Source organism: Calonectris borealis, chromosome 9, assembly GCF_964195595.1.
Source record: "Calonectris borealis chromosome 9, bCalBor7.hap1.2, whole genome shotgun sequence".
In the NCBI taxonomy this organism is placed as follows: domain Eukaryota; kingdom Metazoa; phylum Chordata; class Aves; order Procellariiformes; family Procellariidae; genus Calonectris; species Calonectris borealis.
The window spans coordinates 9,064,132-9,079,104 of record NC_134320.1 but is presented as its reverse complement, the minus strand read 5'-3'; the positions used below and the strand labels follow the sequence as shown (position 1 = coordinate 9,079,104).

Sequence of the window (14,973 nt, the reverse complement as noted above, 5' to 3'; positions counted from 1 at the left end):
TAGAATGCATGACAGGAATCTGATGCCAGAAATTAGAGCTTGGGCTTCTATTCCTTCTGATATCTAAAGACATGCATAATTATTTGCAGGTGGCTAGTCCCACTGAGGTTCGATGCAGCAAGTGTGGATATGCCACCAAAAAAAAAAAAAAAGATAAATCCACTTTTGCCCATCACAAAGCTAGTCATGAATTTGACCTAAATAATTTGGACTGGGAAAAGTGTGAAGCCTGCATTCCCATTTTTTGTTGCTTTCCCATTTTATCTATATTTCAGCATCCCACTGTTAACTAATTTCGCTAAAGCCATTTTAATATGCTGCATGTGGAATAGTACTAATGCAAGTACTTCTGGCCACAAAACAACATCCCGACCATTACCAGCCTTTGTACCAGTACCTCTGTAATTAACATGCGCACGAAGAAAAAAAAGTCAGAGTTTATAAAGTCTCCTTTTTTAATTGCTTAATTTCTTCGTTTTTAAATATCTGCCATTCTCCATCTGTTCTCCCTAGTGCAGAGTTTGTTTGCAGCACTCAGATTTTGCAGTTTAATCCCAACACTCATCCTTTAATGGATTCACAGTTCATTACTGGGAAGGATAGACTCATGTAGTCTTAAATGCTGGCCAGCCTTGGTATTTCTCACTCATAAGGGTGGCAAGTGGAAGAAACAGAAGCAGAGGTCTGAAAAGCTGTATTCAGGGAAATCAAAGTTTAGACAAACACACAAGGGCAAGACAGAAATGACTGAAAAGCCTCCCTTTGAATTTAGTGAGTGGAGATATAGTATTATGTTTGCTCTCTAGAGTAAACTACAGGGAATCAATGACATTTGCATTGCAGTGCATTGTCCTCATTTAGTATCAGTAATGAAGGATCAGGAAAATTTGGATGAACTCCACTGTACTCGAGCAGCTAAATAAAAAAAGCTTATTGACAATTTTTAGAATGACAACCATGTATAAACAATGTCCATGCATCTGTGTCTGAAAGGAGGAATAGAACTTTTTCATGACCAGAGACGAATTTTTAAAGCATCCTTTTTTAAGAGTATGATGCGTTCTGCTCCCCGTTAGCAGTGTAACTCATTAAAGTGAAAGCATCCTATAGCCACACAAGGCATATACTGCTACAACCTGATTCACAAAGGGCCTGATGCAAAGGCCAAAGAAGCCAGGAGAAGAATCCCTTTTGATTCCACTTGGCTTTGGAACAAGTCCATATTAAACCTTGAGAGAGATATTAGAACAATAAACCATTAAGTATGCACACGCTGCACTCAGTTATGGATGAAAACTATCTAGAAGATTGCTGAGAAAAAAAACTACCAAAATAAACTTAATCAAAAAAGCATAAAAGCAAATGAAAAAACCCTAAAACCTTTGTTCAGCTTAAGTCATTCCCCAGATGGAACTACAGGAAACCAAAAGCTCAATTAAAAACACCTTGCATATTAGCATAAACAAAAGGAGAAATCTCTGGCCTGGGATCACTCAGCTAAGGGAAAATCAGATAAACAGGATGGAGTGAGTTCCTTTTAAAACAGCGCAGGACGTCAGTGGCCCAAATCAGATGCCCAAGTGTTTTTATATGTTTAAAAAGAAGTATTGTAACAAGAGGCAGCTCTCTCCAACAGGTATCAAAAGCAGCTTGTACCATGGTTTGGTGTTGAACTCTCCCACAGGGACTGGGAGAGCCCAGAGGCTTGCTTACCATCTCACATCTCTGGTAGGAGTTGGGATATTGCCCATGGGAAATATGACAGTATTCATAAATCCTTCCCAGTTCATCCTCTCTTTATTTTACCTTTTTGAAAAGCAAAACGTTTATAATCCCATTTTTCTGAAACAGGCCAAACAGGTCAGACAGGCAAGCAAGGAAATAGTAATTAACAGCATGTACTTATTTGTTTTGTCAACTAAATCTCTGATATATACTCTGTAAAACCCCTGGCTTGTTCTCATGCTTCAGCGTAGCCCTAAGCAGACATCTCTTAGAGGGCCGATAAAAATACATTTAACAATTTACTGCTTCGCCTCCTTGTGACTAAAGAAAACAGATGGGCAGCATTGCCTCCTGGTTGGATCTGACAGTTTTATGGCAAGAAAGAGAGAAAGTGGATGCCTTTTTAAGAAGGATTCTGGAATTGCATGCAGAAAACCATTTTGTATTTTTAATGGCAGTGTAGAACAGTGTCAGCCCTGCACGTTACTGGGTCAGTGACTCACTAGCCTGTGGTTTCTTTTATTTGTGACAGGGTGGCAAGATCCCTATCAGGTGGACTGCACCAGAGGCAATTGCCTACCGTAAATTTACATCGGCTAGTGATGTGTGGAGCTATGGCATCGTCATGTGGGAAGTGATGTCCTACGGAGAAAGACCTTACTGGGATATGTCCAATCAAGATGTGAGTCTCCTTCTGAGCTTCCTCTTCCTTTTCTCTCCCTTTCCCCTCGCGCCTTTATCTTTGTCCTTAGATGTCTGCTGATGTGCTTCTGTGTCAATTGCTATGTGGTTATAAGACATTTACTCCAGGTTTTAAAAACGATATCATGGATGGTAGATTCCTGTTTTCTCAGGGAACCTCTCTGGAACTAAGATTTCCTTGAATACTTCCAGCCTGGTCTGTGGTCAGGGAATAGGGGATTCTCAAGTTAGGGTCTATAACTTGTGCATGTATCTTTTTTCCTTTCTTTTTTTTCTTCTTTTTTTTTTTTTAATTTTAGGAAAAATATTATAAGCAATTAAAGTAAGAAAGAAGAATGGAGGAAAGGGAAACAGATATATTTAAACTGTCAGATAGTAATACTGTCAACAGAGGGAAGATTTGAATGTTGATATTAAATCTCAACTTTATTGAAAGTCTTTAAGAAAAAACACTTGAATTTAATAGGGCTTCGTATTAGTAGGTAATTCTTCAAGCCCCAGTATACTTGTAATTCTTCCAGATCATTTTATTTCTTGTAGGTTATCTAAAACAACACATATGAAATCCAATTCTGATTATCAGTCAGAGCATCCTTGCGACAATTGCATAGCTGCCCCCTGAGGACATTAAAAAGCAGCTTTCCTAAATGACCATTCTTAAATTATGCATGTCCTGTTTAACCGTACCATCTGGACTACTTCAGTGTATTCCAAGAGGGAGTATGCACAATGGCTGCTATTCCAGAAAAGTATTTAATAATAATGCTAATAAGAGCTTTTGCTAATAGAATTTTTATTAAATGAAAAAAAAAATCCCAGTGAAAATGAGGCATAGATTATCCATAATTCTTTTCCCAGGGGATTTACAAACATATAAAGGAAGAAGAAAATGTTAATCTGAATATATGGTCATGGGAGTGGTTAAGTCATTTTACCAGTCATCTGCTTTCTTATGTAGAGCTGAACATTTTCAAAGAGTGTCTAGAAGCGGATGGCATTTAATCTAAACGGGGGATATAATTTTAATTTCCTTCTGATGTGAAATGTCTCTTCTGGCACCCAATCTTGCCTTCCTTTGCTAACAGGAAGTCATCAAGACTTAGCAAGAAAATAAAACACCAGATGTGTCTCAGTTATGTCAGGCATGTCTACACAGCACAGTGGAGCTCAATGCAACAAACGCAGAGCTAGCATATGAGGCTGGAATACGCTGCCAACGTGCAGAGCTAGACCATGTCGAAAAGCTGGCTTGAACCGGACAGTGAAAGCCAATATTACTATCTTTGCACCCTCTTTTTAGTACATGGCACAGACATACCTTTTTTTTCTCCTTAACGATGGTGAGAGCAGTGCTTTTCACAACAAGACAGAAGCGGACTTCAAATTATTCTCAGTGTCTGTTGAATCAAGAGAAATCAAAAGGATCTTCATACTTTCTGGAGTAGAGAGCGCTACTTTGTTTGTGGTCGCTGAATAGCTGCTAATAGTGCAAGCATATCCCTCGCCCTGTCTTCCCAGTGGATTTTAGCCACTAATTGGACAAGACCAGAATGAGGGAATTCAGCGCAATTCAGTCTACGTGCCCTCCTGGTCTCTAGTCTCATGGTGAATCCTGCCAGCAAAGTCATATCGATTAATTAAGATCTGAAGGCTTCTGGGTCATGTCCCTGTCATATCAGAATTGAGTCCTGGTTACATCCCGTTCTCCTGAGAGCACTAAGGAGCCATCAGAGTACTGAGCTCTGGAGGCCTTTTTGGAGGATTTGAAATTACTTCAGCTTGTGAGTTTTTCTGGTTTCTATTAAATATGAAATGCATACTTAAGCTGCTGCGTCGGACTTCTGTAACTTTCTTGATAAAGCTGCACAAAAGGGTTCCCACCTCTGCATTTCTTGTTTCAGAGCACACAGTGGTGAGAGAACAGGTTCTCTACAAGGCCTGTGTTACTGACAGAGATGAGCTAGCCCAAGAGGAGAGGGAGGAGGGGGCGGTCTGCCGTACCCTAAAATGATGGGGAAAATTTCATTTTCCACATATCGCACCCAAAACTGACAGATATTAAAGATTTGCTGTAGAGCTGTTGCTTCTCCAACCCTCTGTCCCACAAGGATAGTTGCTTAATTCTAACCTAGGCTATTTTGTCATCCCTGTACCCCATGTGCTCTTTTGTGATATATCGCCCTGCTGTATCTGATGTCTGCCTTGAATGCTGAACCCTTTTAGTTTTGAATTGCCAAGGAGAAATGACAGTTCTGAGACCACCAACTGCCTGAGTCTGAGTGCAATTTTCCATGTTGTTTCACTTAATTGTGAATTTGTTTCCACACTTTGGATCGCCCTAGGATAAATGGTACTCAGCTGGTAGATGTGAGTAGTGTCTGATGTTCTCTAATGTCTTCCTAATTGTGCCATTTATAGGTTATTAAAGCCATTGAAGAAGGGTATCGGCTGCCACCCCCGATGGACTGCCCCATTGCTCTCCATCAGCTGATGTTAGACTGCTGGCAGAAGGAACGCAGTGACAGGCCTAAATTTGGACAGATCGTCAACATGCTGGACAAACTCATCCGCAACCCCAACAGCCTGAAGAGGACAGGCAGCGAGAGCTCCAGGTCAGCTGTGCTTTTGTAATGGTGATGTACGAGGCAGCACAGTGGAGATGACAGGCAAAGCTGCAAGTCATCTAAACCCGGGCGCTGGGATTAAAGCGTGCTCTGTAACTCTGCAGAGCCAGGCTGCAGAGCAGACATGGCACCGTGCGAGAGAGTAGAGGGGTCGTGCTAGCACACTGCTGAACCCCGCTGGGCACCCCAGACTCTCCTAGCTCTCTGAGAAGGAAAATCGAGTGAGCAGAGCTGTTGGTGTGTCACACCACCGCTGACCAGGTGTATAGCACAGCCTTAAGCACGTCCTGAAAAAGTTTTGGCGCAGGCAAGCTCTGTTTGAAGACAAAGTTTGCTGTGTCTTTTCCCTCTCCCCCCTAGTGAAAGGGCTTGAATGGGTAGCCTTAATGCAGTGTGGCTAACAGGAGTGATGTGGTTTTCTGCAGGAAAAGTACATCATCAAGTTTTATAAACCCTAGATTTGTGTAGGATTTGCAAATGAGCGTTACGGCATTACAGCCAACGCCTTGCGGGCATTGGGAAGGTGTGGATTAATTTTTATGTGAATTTGAATTTAATTTTGTGGAAAGCCAGTTTCATGTCTCCACTGATCCCGCATTACATTTGTGTTTTGTTTTGTTTGCTAAGCATGGTATACCTGGTACGTGCAAAAGAAGCACAGTAGGAAGGAAACTCCCAGAGTTGTAGGGTAAAACCAAAATATCTTTGTTGGGACAGATCAGCAGTTTGTTTAAGCTGGTGAAACACTGCTGAAGTAATAGGAGCTTTACTAATTTACACCAGGTTTGTTCTATTTTTTTCAAATGTCTTCACTTTGTAAGGTAAAATTGCTTACAGCAAATATGGAAAAAAGCTTAAAAGAATAGAAACAAGAGGAAGATAATGTGAAAATATTTTCCAGTAGAAGGGAAGGTACAAAAATATCCATTAGGCAATACAAAATTAAGTTTCTTGAATCAGTGAAGGAGTAACAGAGGTTCTGATTCAGCCTCCAACAGAACAACATCCTGGAAAAAGCTGTTTTCATTTTCCAACTTGTAGGTCCCTTTGTGACACTTGCTTACAAGGTACATTATCAGAAGAGGGATTATTAACCCTGTGAGGCCACTATCACCACATATCTTCCAGATTGCCCTAATTGCATTGGTAGCCTGGCAAAAATGTATCCACTCTTGAGGCTTAAGTAATTTACATGGTGAGAATCACAATATGATCTGCTGTGATAATTTGATTTGACAATCACAGTATGAACGCCTCCATTTTGCTTTCTTTCTAATTTACAGGTGCTCTTTGAAAATATATAGATGTGTTAAAAAAGTTAATAGCCTGTTCAAGGTCATTTTGTATGTGTGTATGTATGCGTGTGTGTGTGTATATATATAAAAAACAAAAATTAGTAGCCTATTCAAGGTCATTTCATATTCATGGCTATTTATAGATCTTTATATTTCTTCTCTTTGGAATATGAATTTCAAATATGCATATAACATTATTAATATATTACATGACTTTATACGTGAAGCATAATTATATATAATGAGGTTGCCATCGTTGGTCTTGTGTTAGATAGCACAGTAAAAGAGTTGTACCAAGTATTACCAGCATGTACTCAGTGCTTTAGGCAAGACATAATTATGCTATTGCACACCTAATCTTTGATGATGTGCGTTTTCAAATAAATTGCTAAATGATAATTGTTTTGGTTAGATAGATTGTAGTAATTTATAATGGTTTAATGAAACTGTGATTTACAATATACATGAAATAATAAATGAGATATTAATAAGAGAAGCAAATTTTGTAAAAATAATTATTCGCAAATCTGTGCAAGGGAAAATGAGAAGCACATTCCACAGTGCAAACAAAGATCAAAGCTCGCATGACTCCTGCCACTCCTGGCACACGCGCTGGTCAGGAATGGATTGATTAAAGAGGGGATTAACTCCCTGCTGTCCTGAATTTGATTGAACGGACTGAGCTTGCCTGCAGACCTGGCTAGAAGCAGGACTTATCTGAACCCGCCCTGAATTTTGCCCTCCAAACCAGTCTGGCAGGTTGTGAGCTCCCAGTTCCTTTGCACATACTTCAGTAGCGTTTCTATAGTTGCTGAGCTGAGGTCTGACATACGCAGGATTGGCAAGGTCTTGCATTGCTGCGTGCGAGATACAGACCCAGTAGGCTGAACGCCTTCCAGTATTGCCATCTTCTTTGCTTTTTGAAGTAAAAGCATTTTCTATGAACTTGGTTGCATCTGAGGTGGAAATTGTAAGCATCATAGTGGTTCAAATTAGATCTGAAAGCAAAAATAGAAACCTGAGGTCAAGTTCATTCTTAGCAGAAATTGGCCTATACTTTGCATTTTGTGGAGTTTCTTGCATTGATCTACGTTGCTGTGCAGAGCCACCGGTTTCGCTGGGCGCCGCGTCTTGCCCTTACTTTCCCTAATCACTGAGGATAATTGTTGCAGAGACCAAACTTTTGGTCTGCGATTCATGATCCAGCTGACACCATTTCTCTGTCCTTTCACTGTTTGGCATCCAGACCTAGCACAGCCCTGCTGGATCCCAGCTCCCCTGAGTTCTCGGCGGTTGTTTCTGTCGGTGACTGGCTCCAAGCCATTAAAATGGAGCGATACAAGGATAACTTCACAGCTGCTGGCTATACCACCCTAGAGGCTGTGGTGCATATGAACCAGGAGTAAGTACTCAGCGATATAACAAAAAAACTGGTAAATCTGGATTTAATCGGCCTCTTTTGCTTTGTGCTGCATATCATTACACTCATTAAAGGAATGGAATGCCTTTCATTTGGATGGAGGATAACTTTAAAATGCCTCCACAATGCCTTCACTTATTTAATTAAACATTTCTGTACATCTGCCTTGCTTTTGCTGTGTTGCTTGCGGTTGACTCTTAATATTTTTCTCTGCACCGGCATCTGATCCACGGTTCTCAGCCCCCTGCTCCTTCTCTTGCTTTCACAGTGACCTGGCGAGGATCGGGATCACTGCCATCGCGCACCAGAACAAGATCTTGAGCAGCGTTCAAGCCATGCGCACCCAAATGCAACAGATGCACGGCAGGATGGTTCCCGTCTGAGCTAGTACTGAATAAACTCAAAACTCTTGAAATTAGTTTACCTCATCCATGCACTTTAATTGAAGAACTGCACTTTTTTTACTTCGTCTCCTCGCCCGTCGAAATAAAGATCTGCAGCATTGCTTGATGTACAGATTGCGGAAACCGAGCGTGTGTGTTGGGAGGGGGGCCTCCAGAAATGACAAGCCGTCATTTTAAACCAGACCTGGAACAAATTGTTTCTTGGAACATACTTCTCTGTTGATCAACGATATGTAAAATACATGTATCTATATAAATATAAAGTCACACTCAAGTTTTGATGCTATGTTTGCTGCCAGATACTGTGCTTAAAAAACAAAAACAAAATTACTTTCCTTCTCCCTATGACCTGTAGGATTACAACCATAGTGTTTTATTTGTGGGTGAAACCACCGTTGTGCATCTTTCACTGGAATGAAGAATCTGCCCTAGGATATTTTTTGCAGACTTGATGCATCACTAATACCTTGCAGAAACCTCAGTGAGAATATCGTTTGGCTAATCAGTGCCTGTCGATTGGTGATCTACCCATTTACGGGCTTGAGACATGAAATGACCCACCTCGTGGATTACTGGGCAAAACTGGACTTCTGGGGAGATTACTGGCTGTTGTGCCGTGCTGAATCCTACCACTTAAAGACATTTTGTGAACATCTTGCTAGTAGTCAGCTGTGACAATCGTGGCTGTGGAGCTTTCAGACTTCTTTTCTCTTTCAAGAAGTGATTCTCTTTGCCACACGGAGAAGGTCAGTGGAAGTACAGTGTCCAGCATGTTCATGGTGCTTTATTTCTTAAACTGTGCTAGGATTTCATCACTGTTGGGGAAAAAAAAAAAGTGCTGTAGTAAGTATTACTTGGGGTTCCCAACTGGTTTGTATGAACCTGTGCTGGTTTCCCAGACTAATTGCTTGGTGTTTCCCATTGTTTGCTCTATCTGATGACAGTGAAAATTGCTGTTTCAAAACCTGGTCTTGCTCTCAAGCTGTTGTGCGTTAGGATGTGCGGACAAGGTGTAGGAGCGTGTCGTGGGGCTCACTCAGTTCAGTGCTAAGTACCTGACCCCACTTCACAGTGAGAGCTGTAGGGATGCCCTTATTTTTTGGGTGGAAAAACCCACACATATGGATCCCATAGAAAGTAAGAATAACCTTGTAAAGTACAGATACTCAGAAATGCACCAAGAAGAACCAAGGACTTTTCCTGCCCTCTTGCGAACAACAGTAGAAGCCATATTAGTGCTTTAGAAAGGTCAGAGTCAATTGCTGTGTCAGTGGTTTTAAGCGGAGGGGAGCAGAAGGAAATGGGATTGTGCATGCAGCCTTCCTGGTTTTGCAGTTTGGGTGTCGGGCCTGGTGGTAGCTCTGTCATGCAGCAGCGTTGCACTTCAGACACGGTGATCCAGTCTCATCAGCTGTGGGAACCAAATTTGCTTTTGAAACCAGCCCCGTGGGCTGGATTATCAAGGCAACTGTGGGTGTGAGTGCCGGGTGTGGGCTGCATGGCTAAGGTCTAAGCGCCCCTCTGCAAGTATGGCAAACAAGATGAAGCATGACCTGCTCGAAAAGCTGCTCTCCAACTCCTCTTAAGAAATAGGAGAGTTGAGTGAATGAAAGCATCTAGGTGGAGGTGACTGCTATAGGAATGTGGTTGTCCTCATTAGGTCACATCGGGTACAGCTTTATCCGCTAAAGCTCTGAACACATTTAGGCTTGTATTTTATTTGTATTAAAGCTTTTATTACTCTTTTTGAACAGTCTATAAATTACATTCCTTTTAAAGTCCTTTCCAGGAGCAAAGTGATGAGATGACCTTAGAAAAGAGACAGGATCAGGCTCACTTCTGCTCTGCTGGGTAGGAGGAGGATTTTCATGACACATCCTCTAGAATAGACATTGAGTTTCAGCCAGGCACAATGTCAGAAAGGTGAGATTTATATTTTGATGGCGCTAAGACTGGGTCTTTCGTCTATAATATTTTGGTCCCACTCCACACCTGACAGCAAATTCAGAAATGATTTTGTAGCTTTATATGTCAGATTTTTTCAATAATTGCATTTATTCTAAATGCAAAACAGCTTACTCAGTTGGACAAGTCACACTTACTGTATCGTCACTCACATCACTTTTTGTCACTTTTAACAATAACTTGCTGATTTTAACCACTAACTCTCCCTCACCCCCAACTTTCTCATAAAACAACTTGTTCAGAATATGGGATGCTAAATTTGGATCCTGTCAAGTCATGACAGCTTAGTAAAAACTGTTCTGCAGTATTACTTAGAAAAGCTTTTCCATTTCAAGAAATTTAAGATTTCTTTTAAAAAACTACTTAAACCAGCACGTTTTAATGTCATTTTGCCAGGCAATATAAGAAGTGGTTACTCATTTTAAAGACCTGACACTTGTACTTTCAGCAGCAAAAATTCTTCTGCTTCTTAAGTGCAGAGATACTTTAAGTTTCCTCTTGCTGTAAATCTGTTGCATTCTGTTGAGATTGTCTTTCTACTTAAAAACAAAATACACCCAATTTTTTGGCCAGTTTGTAAAATTGCTGTCTTGGAGTCTAGTAACGATAATTCAAAACACAGCAATATTTTCCACACAAAATGAAAAACTGTGTCCCTATCAAATGAAAACTGTGAAGGCAGCTCAGATGCCAGGTTTTCAGAACTGCCACTGGTGGTTGTGTTCCCTGTGATAAAATATGGCCAGCGAGGGCACATCCACTTGAATGTGGTTTTAGCTGGAGGAGAGCAGATTAAAAAAAAAATAGGTGGCACGTATAAATATAGATAGATAGATTACATGTCTGTTTATAAGACATGTCATGGACGCGAGACTTTGAAATAGTGTGAGGGAAAGAAAAGGGAGAAGGAAGGCAAAGGGCTCTCACCCTTGGAGAACTGCTGTTGTGTTCGTCTCGCTGGCCGCAGACGGCAGAACCAGCCAGCGGGAGCGTGGCAATGCGCTGCCGCCTCCTGCATTTGCCGCTCAGCCGCCCTTTTGTGCGAGAATTGCGTCTTCTCCTACTTTCTCCTCTGTCCTTTAGGAAACCCTTCTCCTCTCTCTGGGGAGAGGTTTGATTCCATGAACCTGCTGCCGTGTCACCTCTTCACCGGGGCAGAGATGAGTTCAGGTCTTTTCCTTTGATGTGAGTCAGCAGTTGCACCGGCCAAGGAGGGCTGGCTGCCTACAGCAGTGCTTCTGCTGGGACATGGAAGAGGAGCCGTGTGGGCAGGCGTGCGTGTCTGTCTTGTTGCATGCTGTTTAATATATTTGTGTTTCCTTTTTGTACAGGGAAATTAGATTTTGCTTTCACGGCCTCATAGCCCGTCCTATTGATCATACTGACCATGGAGGAACATAGACTAGACATGAAGCCTTCTGGATCCACAGTTGCATCTTTCCTAGCACTGATTCTGGAAAACACACGCTGAACAGTCATCGGTCCCTGAAGAGAGCGTAACTTTTACTTTCTGGGGTTTTTTCCTTGCCACCCACCTGGTTTTTTTCTTCAATGAGAGATAACTAACTCGATAAGACTCAGCACCCAGTTGTCACCTGAGGAATGTACTGTGTCAAAGCCCTGCAGGCTTCTGGATTTTTTTTTTTCTCCCCTTCTGCTTTCTCTTCCTACCTGCGGTTTTATTTATATATTTTGTTATTTTCTCTCCTCATCCCCTTGGCTGTCACTGCTGCATCTCGGACGAATGCAGGTGACGGAGCACTACACATCTTACCATGGACGCCAGGCCAGGTGCCGCAGCAAAGAACCCAGTTCCTGTGAGCTGCCTATATACGTTGCTGAAATGACATTTTACACGAAACGTGCCATTGCAGTGATATAAATATATTTTTTTTCCTTGAATGGATAATGGATTATTATCTCCTCTGAAAGGTGCGTATGTGTGCTTGTGTGCGTGTGTTTGCGTGCGAGTCACCTCGTGTGTAGAACTGCCTGTGAATGTGCCGAAAACATCTCTGGAAGCGCAGGAGTCCCCTGTCATATGAGAGCAGGCCGATAGCTCGTGTCTGCAACGGTAGCAAGAACACACACATTAAAAAATGTTTAAATTTCTGTATCTATCTTTAGCTGCCACACTAACCTTAATGAGTAGTTCTGCAGCCTGAAACAGGGGCAATTTCAAGTTAGTTTGGGAGTTGTGGATTACAGGATCCATAAGGGTGCTAAAGATTTTCATAAGTGGTGTTTATTTGTACTGATGCCCTGTTCATGATCAAGATCAACCAGTTTCTCAATGGCAAGGTGATGGAGGCAACACCTGCATTATCCATCCACTGGTAACCCTGAACTGAATTCTTAAGTAGCCTCTTTTATCTGCAAAAATAGGATTTTAAATGAATGCGAACAAGTATATGCAATTCTTCCATTCACAGAAGCACCTTGCTCTGTGTGCAAGCTGTGAAATCTTGTAACGTTAAAAACAAAACACTTCATTTGCTCCCAGCACAGTTAAGGAACAAAAATGCAACAAGACCTGTAAGGTTACAGTAGTTAGCAAGAGAGTTGTGAAATGTGTCCTGTTCCTCATGCGGGTGAAGGGCAGCAGAAGGCACTTTTCCCTGGCCCCAGGAAGAGTGCTGCGGCTCACTGGTACTACCTAGAAAAGCTTTCTGTCTTTGGAGGATTCAGCGTTACATAGTGTAAGCTCGTTTCTGAGTGGAGCTGTGCGCTAGAGCCAGGGAACGTACGGCCGCTGAGTATTTGGAGCGGGGCAGGTGATGCACCCCGCTTGCCTCCCGGCCACGGGCGGCTGGCGTCCGGCGCGGTACCCGAGCAGCACGGCAAACTGCCACGGGACAGGGCATCGCGCCGGCAGGCGTGGGGGAAGCTGGGTGCGCTGCGTTAAAAAAGGGCGCAGCCTTGACCAGAGCCGTACAGTGGTGTCCCAAAGCTGCTCCTGCTTCCTCCTCTTTTCCCTCCTCACTCACCCTCCAAGTTCTTCGTTATCCATAATTCTGCCAGCTCTGGCGGAGGAGCCGCTGCAGGCCCCTGGAAGGAAAGCCAGGGCGGCCGCGCTGTCGGCAGGGGCCGGGCACGGTCGGGGCGCCGGGCGGTGCCAGCTGCGCCGCCCCACACGGGCCACCTGCGGGGCTGCTCCGGACGGAGCTGGGGGCAAAAGGAAAGCGAGTGCCGCGGCGCTGCTTCCCGAAAGGGAAGGGGTCACCTCCAGGACTGTCTCGCATGATGAGCCTCCGTCTGTTAAGAAATTGTCCTGCTCACACACCACTGGTTGATGTTTGTCTGGGTTTCTTGCTGTACTAATTTTGTGATGGATCTTATGTATTAAAAATATATATGTATAAAATACAAAAGGCTGGTAAGTAACCAGTAAACAGGACTTAAAAAGCAGTATTTTTCTTTTATGTGACATTTTCATAACCAGAAAAAGAAAAAAATCTGAAATACTAATCAGACAAATAAAAAGAGAGTGCATTTATTTTTTTGTATCACTGCAAGTATGTTGGAATATGCAAGGACTGTGGTTAAAATTAGAATGTATGAGGCATATTGTAATTTAGTTCATACTGAAAAAATCTAACAGCATTTCTTGGTTCGTGCATTTGAACGATCTCTGGGTTAGATATAGAGATTTTTCTATTTTGTTTTAATTTGTAATTTTTTCCCCCTCCATGAATTTTAGGTACACATAACTTATGTCATTTATTTATGGTCTTTTATACCTAGTTTGTAAAATTGTAAAATAGCAAACAATGCAAACATTTGCATTTGAAAATAATAAAGTAGTTGCTGTACAAACCTGAAATGGACTATTTCTAATTATTGTGTGTTTTTTTATTTAGTGTTTATCCACAACAGATACGAATACAGAACTCAGAGTAATAATGCTGGTGTTTGCCCCAAAGGGATTAATTCTCTTCAGAAGATTTCACAGGAACGCGCTCCCGAAGTTCATTTAAACTGCGTAACTCCCACGTGTACCTTAAAGCACGTTAGTTTTTCTTGTTACCGTCAGATTGTGTGGTGTGCTGAATATTTGTAATGTGGGAAGGATGCTGCAGTCAGGCGGACCTTGTTAACGATCTCAGTGATTTTTCCTTGGAGACCAGGTGGAATCCATGGGTGCCATGCCTGAGCAAAACCTGCAGGATCGTAATGTTTCCTTTGCACTCCTGGGATCGGCTGGGAATAGTCTCCCTGCCCTGTCTCCCGCTGCCTGGACCTTGCCAGGGGCCAGACGTCACCTTGGCAGAAATCCTGCAGTTTTCGCAGCTTCCTTTGGGCCAGGATTTCACCTCTGATGTGGCAACCGTGACCTTGCTGCTGGGGTACCGCTCTTGCTGCTCTGCTTGTGGGCTGCGTTTGGTGGGATGGTGGCTCGTGCTGGAGACTCGTGGCCAGCGAGGGAGGAGGTGAAAGGAGCAGGAGGGGTGGGGGGAGAAGCTGCGGGGTGAAATGCAAACCCGAGGCCCGAGAGTGTCGGGAGCAGCAGCAAATGGGGAGGGACGGTTTCTGTGAGAAGGGCTCCAAGCCAGAGACCGAGAGAGTGGACATCGCATAAAGGATATTGCTGTGTGGTGGTAACACACGTACGGGCACGTGCTGCGTCGTCCGAGTGCCAAGGGTGTCGTGTCCTTAACCGTCGCTTCTTTGCAATGCTGCTGCTTAGTTCAGGATATACAGACTTTCTGGCACTTCAGCTACTTTAATTATGCATATACACAGTTCAGAGGTACCGCAGAAAGGATGGTGGCTCTTCTAGAAATTTGGTTAAGCTTTTGACTTGCTTATTTGAAAAATATTTTGAACCAAATTCTTCT

At 42.8% G+C, this 14,973-nt stretch overlaps 1 protein-coding gene across 4 annotated transcripts in view; it reads left to right on the top strand.

The window, feature by feature from the left end:
* Positions 1-8,480, top strand: part of EPHA4 (EPH receptor A4) — a 103,427-nt gene extending 94,947 nt beyond the window's left edge. For 2 of the 4 annotated variants that reach the window (XM_075158160.1, XM_075158159.1), the window contains exons 12-16: positions 2,258-2,407; positions 4,846-5,039; positions 6,635-6,643; positions 7,599-7,748; positions 8,035-8,474. In XM_075158160.1, the coding sequence (XP_075014261.1) occupies positions 2,258-2,407; positions 4,846-5,039; positions 6,635-6,643; positions 7,599-7,748; positions 8,035-8,149 (618 nt within the window). In that variant the 3' untranslated portion in view covers positions 8,150-8,474. Of the gene's footprint in view, positions 1-2,257; positions 2,408-4,845; positions 5,040-6,634; positions 6,644-7,592; positions 7,749-8,034 lie in introns of all 4 variants that reach the window. The other 2 variants (XM_075158158.1, XM_075158161.1) reach the window with 1 other exon arrangement.
* The last annotated feature ends 6,493 nt before the right edge of the window (positions 8,481-14,973 follow it).